Genomic DNA, 15,028 nt, shown 5'->3' on the forward strand with positions numbered 1-15,028 from the left:
AGCATGAGACTTTCCCACAGGCCAATCTGGTGGGAGTATTTTCTCCATTAAAGATCCCTTTTCTAAAATGACCCTAAATTATGTCAAGATGACGTAAAATTAGCCAGTACGATGAGACTATGCAAAGCCATACAAATTCTCAATTTTTTTTTAAATTGGTCATTCTCCTTGGTAAATGGTAAATATCCCCACATATCAACATTTTGCTGTTGTTGTTGTTAAAAGCCACAGCAACATAGAAATTTAAAACTTGAATCTGGTCGAACTTCTAAATCTAACTACTAATTTATGAGAAATATAGGAGATCACCAGAATACATTCAGTGAAATCCTGAAAATGGAAATCCTACAGAACAAAGGAATCATAATTTTTAACAAATAAAGTGAAAGAAATGATGTGTGTAAAAGACTAAGTGATGTGAAGTAAATAATGGACTAATAACCTAGAGAGTAAACAATCAACTTTATTGTGTATAACCTCAATGAATCCCAACTAAAAAGAAAAACAACACATACAGCTAGGAAGACTTACAGTGATAGCCTTTGGAAGGCTTACTTAATATTACTGCTAACCTGCGGACAAGTGAAGATACTAAGTAATCTTGTTTATAATTGCAGTAAAAAATTTACACTTTTACCTAATTTACACATTTCTTCTCCTGCCCATTCTATAACATGTCCACTGTCAAGAAGAACCCAAAGTTAAAAATTACACAGGAAAAGAACAGTCATGTACCCAAATTATAAGCCACTTTACATTTAACTTAATTTAACTGTAAGCAAGTACAAACCGTTCACTGCATTAATAATGGCAGAGGCGCTAGATAAAGCAGGGGTTACGCAGAACCTGTCAAGTTTAAAGAATATTCTGTTATCTCTGACAAATTTATGCAGCATTTTGTTGTTGCTGCTGCTGTTTGGCTTTTCAAGAAAAGGTTTCTCTGTAGTTTTGGAGGCTGTCCTGGAACTTACTCTGTGGACCAGGCTGTCCTGGAACTTACTCTGTGGACCAGGCTGTCCTGGAGCTCACTCTGTGGACCAGGCTGTCCTGGAACTCACTCTGTGGACCAGGCTGTCCTGGAACTCACTCTGTGGACCAGGCTGGTCTGGAACTCACAGAGACCTTTCTGTCTCTACCTCCCGAGTGCTGGGATTAAAGGCATGCAACACCACTGCACAGCCAAATACTGACTCTTGAGGGTACGAGGCCACAGCCATTTAGGGCAGCAGCTAAGGCATCTCTGATCTGCTTTCTCTCTGCTCATATAAAGCGGAACAGATAGGACACAAACTCTGAAGAACATAACAGTTATAGAAATCTTGAGAAATATAAAATTTGTGTCACACTTGATAAATGAAACTGGGGGAGGGGAATAAGTTTAGCATAAACAAGTAAAAATTCATCCCAATTCAAAGAAAATGTGCTGGGTAAACATTAGTACAGCTTATCTGCCACAGTAGGTAATTCTACAGATGAAACTCAGAACTTTTAGGTGTAAACATTTCCAGAGCCTGTAAAATTTCCCAGAAACCTAACCCAGGAGATACCAAGCCAAGGAAACTACCAGAGATCACAGTTGAGAGGGGCTCTACACCAGTGCTCAGTTTCCTGAGGCAGAGCCTTTGTTTCTAAGATTTTGCACACACACAGGACTGCATATGCAAGAAAGCAAGAGTTCATACACATGGAAGGATGTTGTTTAGAGCTGCTCATTAGCAAAGCTGTTATAATTTGAAATATATTTCTATAGCTAATAGTCGAATCTGTAGTAGGAATCCTTTAACACTGACCACTAATACAATATCATTCTCATTTACCTCTTGCTAAGCTCTGTAAGAAACTGCTAACAAACCCAGATGACAGTGAAAGGCACAGAAAGCATAGCCAAATTTGCGGGGTATTTGTATACTGCACAGATGGAATGCTGCGATTGGTGTAATAAAAAGCTGGACAGCCAATAGCTAGGCAGGAGAGAGAGGTGGGACATTCAGGTCGAGAGGAGCACTAGGAGGAAGAAAGGCAGAGTCAGCAGCCAGGCGCAGAGGAAACAGAACAGGCAGTACAGAGTAAAGGTAACCAGGCTACATAAAGGACACAGGTTAAAAGATATGAGCTAATTTAAGCTATAAGAACTAGTTAGGAACAAGCCTCAGCTAAAGCTGGGCTTTCATAATTAAATCTCTGTGTCGTTATTTGTGACCTGGTGACTCCCCCGCCCCCCCCCCCAAATCTTTCTACAATCAAAACCTGGTGTAGTGCCTTATGGGGATTCAAGGAATACATTTTAGTTAATGGGAAAGAGAGAAAACTGAGAATAGTAAGTAAACATCAATTATGGAGTGAAAAATGAAGAGTGGGTGAGTCAGCAGCTAGCTCAAAGCATTTAAGAACGAAGAATAGGCAGTAGAAATAGTAGTAGTAGTAGTAGATATATTTTTTAAACAAGTCAATTTCTACCAAGCACAAAGCTCTGGGTTCATTACTAACACATACACAGAGAAAGAGAGTGAGAGACACAGAGGGTAGAGGAGTGGGGTAGGGCCAGTCAACTGCAAATCACCTAAAGAAAGTTCACTACAATGTCCCAAGGACTCACCCTGAGCTACAGTAAGTGAAGAGAGCTTTCCTAGATTGTTTACCACAAACGTGACTTTTACCCCAGTTCTTACCTATTTTAAATTCTTACCTGGAACTCAGCAGTTTTGGGATTGCTAATGTGAACTGCCTTTGTCTCAGAGATATCCAAGCCAAGTTTATCAGCAATATCTTCTTGGGAGCACTTAGGAACACAGAAAATAGATTAGTACAGGGTAGGCCTAACTCAAAATTTAAAAGTATTTAAAGTTATCATTCAATTTACAGTGATTTTTCAGCAATGTACATGCTCTATATAACTCAGTAAATTAATAATAAGCTAAGAATCTATTAAGTTTGACAATTAGTAATTCATCACTTGCAATCCACATCGTTTAGGCCCACAGAAGATGCAATTAACCACGAACAGATCTCTACGACGAGCTATAGCTACAACATGGAGTTGGCTAACATTTCCAGTGGGGATGGGGGTTAACCCACGCCCAGGTCCTTTTTGCACTAGGCCCCCATTTACCTTTCCAGTCTAATGTCCTGATTCCTATTTGCTTTCTCAACACTATACTTTTACCTGTCTCCATATAAAACACCGTCCCAAAGCCACACTCAAAGCTCAAAGCTCTACTTAACTGACTTCTCTTGCACCTCTTACACACATTGTAATCAGTCGATTTAAAAATACATTTACACGATGCTATCCACTCTCAAACAGCTCTAGTTCTGGCTGTGAGAAAGAAAAAGGCTCCCCAGACACAGGTCAATGTCCAAGTGCATCTGAGTGACCTTGTGCTTCATAATGGTGGTGGAAAAAAAGTAAAACAACCTGCAACAGTTTTTGTTTAGCTTCCTTGAAGACAGTGACTAAGGCCCAAGAAGAAAAATGTTCCTAAATATTATCATTTATTTGTCTACTGAAATGTTAGAGAATATAACAAGTATAAAACCCATAGTTATAGCCAGATGGTGGTGGCACAAGCCTTTAATCCCAGTGGGAGGAAGAGGCAGGCAAATCGCTGTGAGTTCAAGGTCAGCCTGGTCTACAGAGCAAGTTCCAGGCCAGGCTCCAAAGCTACACAGGAAACGCCCCACCCCATCAAAAAAACAAAAACAAAAAAAGGCAAGGCCCAGCCTTTGAAGACTGATTGTCATCACTCTTGTGCAAACTGGATGTAAAAATAGAGACCAGTAATGGTAAGTTCTGTTTAGAAAATACACAACATTATAGACTTTTAAACTTAATATTCATTTGTTCATTTTAAGCATACAGGTGTTTTGTCTGTATTTGCAAACATTTGGATGTATGTCTGTACACTATATGAGCACATGGTGCCCACAGAAGCCAGAAGTGGATGCCCTAGGACTAGAGTTACAGAGAGTTAGAGCCACCACGTGGGTGCTAGAGATTGAACCTGGGTCCCTTGCAAGAGTAGCCATTGCTCTAAACCTCCGAGCCATCTCTCCAGCCACTATAAAGACTTTTAGTAAGAAACTTTATGTGAAATCTATCCTCTCTAGATATCCAGCCCCTCCCAGACCACGAACATAAACGGTGTGACTAGACAGCTGAGCAGACTGCTCAGTTGCACTCTGGTGCTATAATTCAGTCACACGCGTTGGCTCAGAACAGCCTGGGCTGGAAACTTGGGCTTGTACCTGTGGTTGCATGGGAGAGGGAGGGCCTGACAGCAAAGTTACTCTAACTGCTGCACTTCCTGAGAGGAACTGGTACCATATGCACAGTTATCAGTGGTGAGCAAACCATCCCTGCAGAGCAGTCCCTGGCAGAAGGCAGCTTATGTGCTCCTCCTACAAGACACATAGACTCGGTAACAAAATCAAAAAGCACTAATAGAAGGCAGTGAGAACTACACTCTAGAGTTTTAACAGCAGGTAGTTGGGGAAGAAAAGTACAATCAGAAGTGGAGAGAAGAACCAGTGGTTACTTTGTATTTTATAAAGTTCAAATCCTTCAAAATGATAATGTATTATTTTTCTATGTCACTTGAACTTTAAAAAACAAACACATTTCTCAAGAAATGCTAAGTTTTATAGTTCAATTTTTATAAAATGATGACTGCTCACAAATGGGAATGAATGTCCACATACAAGGCATGGCACGCTAAGCCTGGCATACACGAGATGAGACAGGGGCCAAGCACTGGGCCCCACGGCCCTGACGCTCAGGGACTGTGCTGTGTGCTGTGTGCACTGTGTATCAGCTCCTCTTTTTCCCTTTCAAGCTTTCTCACAGGTGCAGGGCCTGCTAACAACAAATGCTGCCTCAGAACAATCATCTAAGGACTCTGACGACTTAGAACTTCAGCGCTGGGGGTCAGAAAGCCAGGCAGCTGCTCCATCCATTCACAGGTTGTTAAATCAAGCTCATTGGGACACCAAGCACTGCAGTCTGGGTACCGCAGACATTCTCGGCCAGGGGAAATCACACAAACTGCAGGGCGTTTATTTCTTTCAATGGTCAGCCTGAGGAGAGAGAGGCCGAGTTCCTTCTGATTCTGTAATAACATTCATTTCCTGATTTAGGCCTTTTATGTCAGCTTTTCAACTCAAAGCAAATGTTTGTGAACATGTTCAAAGACAAAGAAATAAGTCTAATGTGGAACAGTTCCCAAGACCTTAACCAGGGCAGCATCTAGTGGGTACAGCCACAACCAAATTAAGACCAAATATTCTAACCTAACAAATCTTTTTATGAAATTCATTGTGCACCTTCCACACTTACATCAAATGTCTTGGGGCTTTTTTCCCCTAGGCCTTCATGGTCTTCTATGACTATTTTAAAAAAAAAAAAAGTCCCCATTTTTCTTTACTAAAAATTGTACAATCTCAAGGAACAAAGTCTCTCTTCAATCAGGGATCCCAGGAAACATACCAGAGCAAAAGTAAGAGCTTCGGTGAAGCCGGCAGCAGCCATGTCCAGTCTGAGCAGCTCCGTGAGCTTGTTGAGAGGAAACTGAGGGAAAAGCAGCACACCAAGACATCTCAAACCTGCTTTATTTTCTTAAAGACTCATGCAGAACATCCCGCTGAAAGAAACCAACACCTCCTCTCACCAGCACACTGTTAATATCCCCACCACAGCTATCCAACAGCCTTCTCCCACACAGCGTCTGCCTTCCGGCCCAAGCTGAGAAAATGAATCTTCCAGTTAAAGAGATTCAACAAGAGTTCCACGTTTGAAACCTGTCTTTCCTCAAAGAATTAGTCATCACAGGTTCTCAGCTCACTCCAATCATCTGGGCATCTGTTTTATATCCTTCCCCATAGCAAATGCCTCTCATAGTAAGACACATCCAAATACAGCTTAATTCCCAGGTTCTGTTTGTCTCAAAGCCTTCCTGGCATTCAATAACCAGTCGCTAACAAGAGGAGTGTTTAAGGGTGCAATCTTACTTGATTAGCTATGGTGTACGTTTTCGGCAGAGTCATCTGAATGTTGTTATATCCATAAGCAATAGCCGCGTCCTCCACAATATCACATGCATGGATAACGTCGGATCTGGTGGGAGGAATTTCAACCTCAATCTGATTGCCATCGCCTATGACTTCCGACTTCAGACACATCCTGGTCAGGAGCTTGGCAAGGTTTGCAGGAGATTCCCTAAGAAAGAACGCACGAACCATAAGCTTCAGTGGAGTAAGTAAAACGTGCTGACACTCTGTTCTGAGAGAGTTCCTACCTGAAGCAGTAACTCCTCTCGCTGAGCTATGTTACTTATCAAATATCATAGCTTACTATCAGACACTCTTTCAAAAAAATCACTCACTGTACACTTTATGCTTGAATTCTCTTCTCTCCCCCACAAATAAGTTTCAAAGCATACCTGATTCCAACTTTCTTGTTAATTAAATCAGCTCTCACCATCTCCTTTCTGTAAGCCAGCTCCTGAGAGAGAAAGTTTGAAAACTTCAATAATCCCTCATCAGAGGCAGTTTTCTAGTCTGTCTCATTCCACCCGTTACAGCTTCATTACCCAGCCAAGAGACTGTTCTTAGAGCCACACACTGAAATAAACCCGAGGGGATTTTTGGTTTTGCTTTGATTCTCTGTGTAACAGTTCTAGCTGCCGCGTGCCTCTGCCTCTGGGATTAAAAGCGTGCACCACCACTGCCCAGTCTAAACCTGAGGTTTTTAAACATTATTATAGACCCAATTTGTTACACCTGACTCATAAATGAATATTCTAGGTCCTAAATTTTTTTTTTACTGCTTGAACATAATATAAATCCCAAACATTTTTCTTTACAAGGTCATCCCTCTCCTACAGATGCTACCATACTGCAACATTTCTAAGATGTTTACAAATGTTCAGTCTTATGCAAGCAAAGTACATGACCAAAGGACAACAATCCAACTGTCACAAATATACCACTCACTGTACTAGTGAGACTTAGGGAGCACATTTCCTGGGTCAGCCAAATGGCTCTGTGGGTAAAGGAGCTTGCTGCCACGTCAGATGACCTGAGTTCAATTCCCAGGACCGACAAGACAGGAGAGAAATGTCTCCTGCAAGGTGTCCTGTGAGTTCTATTTGAGTGCTGTAGCTTGCACACCCTAAATAAACACTATAAATAAACACTATCTGTCTCTCTTCTTTCTATCTATCTATCATCTATCTATCTATACTATTTATCTATCATCTATCTATACTATCTATCATCTATCTATCTATACTATTTATCTATCATCTATCTGTCTATCTACCTATCTATCTATCTATCTACCTACCTACCTACCTACCTACCTATACTATTCATCTATTATCTATCTGTCTCCTGGAACTGAGGACCATGTGCTTGCTAGGCAATCACTCTAACACTAAGTTAAATTCCCAATCCCTATAATTAAAATTTTTTAAAGAATAAATTTCTCTCCTGCCATTTCCCAAGTAGAAAATACTATGGTATCCCCAGATCTGCCTATCAATCCACTCCAGGAGACAGTAAAAGCGGGTGAGAAAACTTCACAAACTGGCATTCCCTATCCTTCAGATGGCACAGTCTTGCCACCTTAAGTGAAAACACACACACGTAAACCCAAGGCTCTCCACCACCTTTGCACACAGCTCATGAACACTTATCCCAATACTCTCCATGTGCACAGCTAATGAGTTCACACAACAATGAAGAGACAGAGAAAGTCTGTCTCCAAAGCTCACAGTATTGATCACTGACCTCCAAACCTTACTCCTTTCTATGAAGCAGCAGGTCCTGGTGTTTGAGGGACCCTGCATTTCACATACAGAAGGAGCACTCTCCCTCGGGCGGTCTGCTCAGCAGACACTCAGCACTGCTCTAGGACAAGTTTAAGACAAAACCTGCACAAATGCCCACCACTTTTCAGAAACCCACAATTTTAAATTGACCAAAGTGCTCTATAACACATAAATGTTTTCATGAGGTTTTCTACACAAGGAAAAAAATTAACCAAACTTTAAAGCATATTTCTCCTCTTCTTTACAAAAAATATATACTGTTTTATTAAAACCTGACAATCCCTCATATTAAAAGAAAGATAAAGAAACTTCGATAGCTCAGTGGTTGACGGTCTTCCACAGGATTCTGGAACCAGAATCACAGAATCCACATGACAGTTCACAACCAACTGTAACTCCGGGTCTTCTACAAGCACTGAATGCACATGGTGCGCAGATACACATGCAGGCAGAACACCCATACACATAAAATACTTAAGTTGTTTTTTTTCTTTTAAAGAATTTTCTTCAAATGGGACATTTAAAAAATCATTATGAAATTGTGCAACCTGGGACATATCACTGAGGGAATTAAGCAGGATGATCACGAGATTGACGCCATCATGGGCTAATTTTTTTGGTCTCAGAAAAACAAACAAACAAAAAAGCAACCACAAATTCTTCCTTTGTCCACATGAATGGCCTTGGAATGTAGCACTGATGATTTTCCAACCACATAGATAGTACCAATTTCTCTACCTCTCAAATCCGTCAAATCCAGCTACAGAACTGGATACCCTGCTGGGAAAGCACTGGGCTTGCTCTCTTACAGTGGGTAACCCTGAAATGTCACCTCTAAAAACCTAAGCTCTTGTCTGTCCTCGTCTTAGCAATGCTGCGATGGCTGCTGCTCCCTGAGCTCCCTCGTGACATCCATGAAGCCATGATCCAGTGAAAGCCCCGGCTTCTTTTATTTTTTTCCCCCTTTCATTCTTTCTTTTTCTTTTCTTTCTTTCCTTTTCTTGTTTTGTTTGTTAATAAAAGTCAACCAACAATCACCACTAAAATGCAAATCAAGCGAAAGTATAGTTTAGTAGTATCGTCCTTGCCTCACATTTGTGATACCCTGGCTTCCAAGCCCAACATTATAAAAGGCCCAAACACAAACTACAAAATCTCTAATCCAACAAAAACTGACACTGTAATTTCAGCTACCTAGTAGATAACCGTTTTCTCTATGATAATCTAGAATAAAATAAGATGCTAGGGCAGCATGATGGTTCAGTGAACAAAAGTTCTTGCTACACAGCCTGGCAAACCCCAGAGTCCACAAAAAGTGGACAGCGTATGACTCCACGACATGGTCCTCTGGCCTCCACAGACATTGTGCATATGCACGTACGCACATGCACACGCACACTCACACATACTAATAATACCAAAAAATTTTAAAAGAATACCACACTAAACACTAATGTTTTTAGGAAGGGTAATGTTTTCATCTTAGCAGACTTTATCATACTTTTAAAACTACTTTATTGTCTGGAAGTAGAGAAAGGTACTTCCCATCTCTTCAACAGGACCTAGGTCCTGTTTCCAGCACTCACATGACAGCTCACAACCATCTGTAACTCCAGTTCCAAAGATCATACACTATCCTGTGGTCTCCTTGAGCAACAGGCCCATAACACGTATGGTGCCCAGACATACATACATACATACATACAGGCAAAACACTTGCATACATAAAGCTTTTAAAATTTTAATGTTTAAAAAAAAACAAATTTTATGTTCTGATTTACTTCATAAATGACAAAAAAGTTTAAAAAAAAAAAAAAACAAAACTCAAAGGAACACAAGCTGATCAGAGAGTGGTCTCACCGAACCAGAATCACAACTAAATGACTGTGAAAATGTTCCACTTCAAAATGACCACCTTACGGTGGATGTGGTGGCATACTCCAGTTCTTGGGGATCATGAATTCAAGAATAGCTTTAGCTACATTGTGAATTCCAGGCCAGCCTCAGCTACAAAGCAAAACCCTGTTAAGCAAGCAAGCAAGCAAGCATTAAAGAAAAAAAGAAACTAGCTTCGATGTTTTCTACCAAGACCCCCATGTTTAACAATAACTGTGCTTACTTCTAATGCAGTCTGAACACATTCAGTTGCTACAATGACAGCCTTCAGTGATTACCGATTCCAAAGTGAACACACTAACTTGATATGCAGAACCAAGTAATCGAAAAAGGAGACCAGAAATTGCCCAGCTAACTGATAATAACAGAGTAGATCGCAGAATCATGTTACTATGCAATACACTGTGGCAACAGCTCCAGTCAGGCGCCTACACTTAAATCCCCCACACTTATTAACACACAACAGTAAACATTCCAGGCCTCATGATCTCCTACAGAGAGGCAGCACACCACTCGCCCTCACTGAGAACTGCAGTGTGTGTTGCAAGGCTGTGTGAGTGGACAGATGGATTAAACAACACCGAGAAACAAACACTCAACGACCACTGTGGGCTAGGACTACCATTACCATCATCTTTTAAGAACTTACTGGAAAGGTGTTTGATTTTCCATTAGGAGAAACTACTTCAGCTGCTTCAACTCTAAAATTAAAAAAAAAAAAGGTCAGAAATAAAATGCTTAAGAAAATAAATGAGCTACAAATTCTTCAAATGTATATGATTAATAACTCTGTTTTATAACTCCAGTCTCATTCAACACGTTCGATCGCTCATATCCTACCATCGTCATTTGACCAATCTTCCTACATACAACATTATTCTACCATTCCAGGTCCCAAAGCTCCTGGAAAACTTATTTTCCAGTGTGTCAGGCATGCATCCTATATGGACTCTTTAACAAGGGAGTCTAGAATAAGAACATACACTACTCCCCTTTATTTAGCTGCTCCTCCATCTTTATATCCTCTGCCTACTGGTTGTTACATACAACTTAAATTTCATTGCCTCCAAGAGGCTTTGCCAGATTGGCTTTATAAACATCAGAATGTTGGCAAAAGATTAACACTTTCCACTCTGCATACTGTTTAGAGTTCTGTCTTCCCCCAGATGTGCTCTAGCTACAGGACCCACATCTAAATCCGTGCACTGACAGACCTTAGATGTACTCCCTGAAGCTTATATCCAAGCTAAACACATAAGAGTAAAGCAATGTCCCAATTAAAATTTTTAAAGGTTTACTTATTTTACGTGTATGAGTGCTTTGCCTGCATGTATATATGTATACTACATTGTTATAAATAGTACAGGGAGGCCTTAAAGCCTTGGTTTCAGAGCACTGGTGAATGATGGTGCTGAGTCAACTTACGTAAACTGATTTTCACAGTATTCACTGAACATGGTGACAATAATGTCAAGCACGATTTTTGCCTGCAAAAGAAAAAATACACATATTATGGTAATTTATAAGTATATATTCATCCAATTCAGATGTAATGACTATTTATTATAATTTAGTCTTCAAACACCTAAGAATGAACCCTTACATACATATTCTAAGAAAGGAAGTGGAATAAAAACTTAGGAGCAGGCTCGTTCTTATCTTCAGGTGTTCTCTATTTATGCAGCTCTGAGAGTTACAATCCATGACTGAGACAAATCGTTTAGTTCCCCCACCCCAACCCTGGATTATGAGGTTTCAAGAGAGACAAATGGCTAGTTACTGGAGTAAATGTTATCAATTTCTTAAGTCTCTGAGGCCAGACTGCTGGAATCCTGGCTCAACCACTTACTAACAATGTGACTTTAGATGATCTACTTTATTCTCTCTGTATCTCAATTCTCTCATTGGTTAAGTAGAGATAGTAAAAATTCCTACCTTTGGTAACTATAAGAATGAACACACAAACACAAAGCACATAGAAAATCCTTAATATATAGTAAAGGCCATATAAGTTCTTAAGATAAAACAAATCCTTACTGGGGGCTGGAGAGATGGCTCAGCAGTTAGGAGCACTTACTACTCTTATAGAGCACCCAAGCTCAGTTCCCAGCACCCATATGGCAACTCACAACTGTTTAAGGCAACTCTAGTTCCAGGGAATATGACATTTCTGGTCTCTGCAGCCACCAGGCACATTTGTGGTACGTGCGTACATGCACGTGTGTGTATGCAGACAAACACTCATACACATAAATAAAAATAAATCTTTTTAAAAAAGAAAAAAAAACGGATTGGGACATATGTTTTACTCTTCTATGTTTAGCTTGGATATACCTCTAAGGTCTGTCAGGGCATGGATTTAAATGTTAAAAAAAATTAAATAGTAAAATCTGTATCACACTGATAATAATTCTAAAGGTAAATATCACAGATAACAGATACAAATCACGTGCCTAAAACAGTCTCCAATGCTGCAGAGATTCTGTTTCCACGTGCCGACCTCCTACTGCTATAGGATCTCTCTCAATGGGCTTATCTGCATACTCTCAAGGAGTCATTATGTCACAAAACAAAGCTTTCCTAGCAGTCAAAGCCAACATCTGTAGTAATCAAAAGGGAGCAGACAACTTACACAGTCTAGACACCGTCAGGAATGTAAGCTATAAAGTACCTAAAGATAAAAGTTCTTTTTACCCAATTCTTCTGGTTGGTTGGTTTTTTGACAATGTCTCAAGTAGCCCAGGCTAGCTTTGAACTTAAGTAGTCAAAGAGGATCCTGAAGCCCTGATCTTCCTGCCCCTGAGGAGTTAAAATTCTGGGCACGCCGCTCTCCCCATCCCCAGCACAGCTAGTTTTTTGGCTTGTTTGTTTTTTTTAAGAAAAACTTCCCAAATACACAAAACACAGACTATTTAGTCACTTGAATTAAGCTGCTGAAGTAACACAATTGCAGTCTCTAGTCACATGTCTATCTTCCTAAGCCTGGAAGCATATACTTATTAAGGTCCTAGCACTAGAAAGCCATCTGGTGCTCAATAAACATTTGTAAATTAACGAAAGAACCATAAACAAGCTGTACATTATCTACATCACTTTAATTTTCTAAGTTTTGATAATATGTTCCCACCTCTTTTAACACTGTAAACTTTAAAACAAGTCTTGGCCCAAAAGTAAAATTATGCTGTCTAACAGTATAAAAGTTAAACATTTAATTTACCTTCGTGAAGTCAGTTCCTGTGCATTCAATAAATACATTCCTAGTATTAAGTGTTATTTTTGAATGATTCCCTGTAAACAATAACAAAAATTTCAGACACTTGATATAATACAAACTTTAAGTTGTTTTTAAAAAAAATCACATTTTAAACTTAGAAAACAATCTAAATACCCTAGAAATAAGGGGATATACAACTTTTTTCCTTTGATTTTTTTTGTAGAAAGGGTATCATTAGCCCAGGTTAACCTAGAATTCAATATATAGCCCAGGCCACAGTGATCCTCCTGCCTCAACTTTCCAAGTAATGTGGTTATAAATATGAGCCACTATGTGTGCCTATAGGATATATAACATTTTCTTTATATAACTATTTAGTGTGCACACCATGGCACAGGTGTGAAGGTCAGAGGACAACTTGCAAGAGTAGTCCTCTTTGTACCACACAGGATCCAGGAACCAAACATAGCTCAGCAGGTGCCTTTACCCTCCACCGAGCCATGCCACCAGACCTGGGATATGAGACTTTTAAGCTCCCATCGCAGGTTGAAAAATACAGATAATCTTCACCACCTTATGACAAAATTGCAAACAACCCCAGCACTCAGGAAGGAAAAGGAGACAGACTTCTGTAAGGTCAAGGTAAGCCTGGTTTAGACACCAGTTCCAAGATATCCAGGGCTATGTGGAAACCCTGTTTTAAAACATAAAACAAACAACAACAAAATAACTAAAGTTCTGAAAGATTAAACCACGTGATGACGATGACAAACTGCAGCTAAGGTTAAGAGTAGTTTGGATCTAGTCAACTTAGAGGCCCACATTCTTGACCATCAAAACTGCAGGCATCTGCAGCCTCACTATTTCCTTCTCATCCTGTGGCAGCTAAACCTCCTCTGGTCTCCCCAAAGAGACACATCTGCAGCTTAGACATCATTAAATAAGTAAGCTCACTTAAACTGCTTCCTAAGCTTCCTTAACAAAGGAATTAAGAGTCCATTTAAATAATAGTTTTAGTATAAGCCTACAAATTAGAGCTTGAGTTCAACAAAGACCTGCTGTTAAAGCCAAAACATCTAAGTAAAAAAAACAAACAAGAATTCTCTCTTTCTCTTTTTTTTACCCAAAGGGCCAGCACTCAGCCTAAATTCAACCCTGGAACCTCTAGGAGAGGGTAACCGACTCCTGAATGCTGTCCTCTGACCTCCACACATGCTATGCTAAGCATGCTCCACACAGGCCCAGTACATACACTAGCCAGACACTGAACGTATCCAAAACATCAGTACAGCCTGAAAGTGTGACAGAACCCATAGATTAGTATCAGAATATGTTGGGAGCCACCTGGAGGCACAGGTGGTCCTGCAGTTTGGAGGTATACCTGGCTTGGCCGCGTGGGGCTGAGCACCCTTGCCTGCACCCTTGCCTGCACATGCTCAGACCAGCAGAATGGCATTAACCAATCAGGACAGCGTTCAAGCCTCTCCACCGTTTAAAAGCAGCTGCCTCGGGGCTCTACTCTCTCTCTCTAAGCTTTCTCTTGTCCCTGCTCTATCTTCCCTTCCCCCAATTTTCCTCAATCAAAGGGCTCCGAATAAAGACGTGACCAGGGAAGGAATTCTCGTTTTTTAGTGGCGTTCATTCCTGCTGGTCAGGATGCGCGCCGCAAGAATATACTTACACATGCATAAATATTTTTACAGTTCCAAATTAAATGCACACCCTATATCATTCTAAATAATACATATTTTTACATAAAATCAGCAGTTAAACTAAAGGTTTTGAAAAAAATGTAGAAAGAACTCTTAAAATAAAATCTATGGGGCTGGAGAGATAGATTAATGACCTAGAGCACTTGTTGTCCTTGCAAAGGATCTGGGTTCAGCTCCCAGCACCCACATAGTGATTCATAACCATCTGTAACTCCTTTTCCAGAGGATCTGATGCTCTCTTCTGGCCTCCAAAGGTACCAGGCACACACGTGGTACAGAGACATACATGCAAGCAAAACATTCATCCACATAATTTTTTTTAATTTTTAATAAAATCTACAAAAGACCTGAGATTCAGATCTACAGTTAATGACTCAAAA

General features: G+C 40.2%; 1 protein-coding gene across 1 annotated transcript in view; it reads right to left on the minus strand.

Moving 5' to 3' along the window:
- Farsb (phenylalanyl-tRNA synthetase subunit beta) overlaps positions 1-15,028 on the minus strand; it is a 64,820-nt gene that overhangs the window by 30,848 nt on the left and 18,944 nt on the right. The window contains exons 8-14 of the mRNA XM_087904708.1: positions 12,940-13,010; positions 11,148-11,209; positions 10,372-10,423; positions 6,435-6,496; positions 6,004-6,211; positions 5,483-5,563; positions 2,687-2,779 (exon numbers count right to left, since the gene is read on the minus strand). Of these exons, the coding sequence (XP_087760834.1) occupies positions 2,687-2,779; positions 5,483-5,563; positions 6,004-6,211; positions 6,435-6,496; positions 10,372-10,423; positions 11,148-11,209; positions 12,940-13,010 (629 nt within the window). The remainder of the gene's footprint in view (positions 1-2,686; positions 2,780-5,482; positions 5,564-6,003; positions 6,212-6,434; positions 6,497-10,371; positions 10,424-11,147; positions 11,210-12,939; positions 13,011-15,028) is intronic.

This window comes from Myodes glareolus, chromosome 1, assembly GCF_982192425.1.
Source record: "Myodes glareolus chromosome 1, mMyoGla1.1, whole genome shotgun sequence".
Classification (NCBI taxonomy): Eukaryota; Metazoa; Chordata; class Mammalia; order Rodentia; family Cricetidae; genus Myodes; species Myodes glareolus.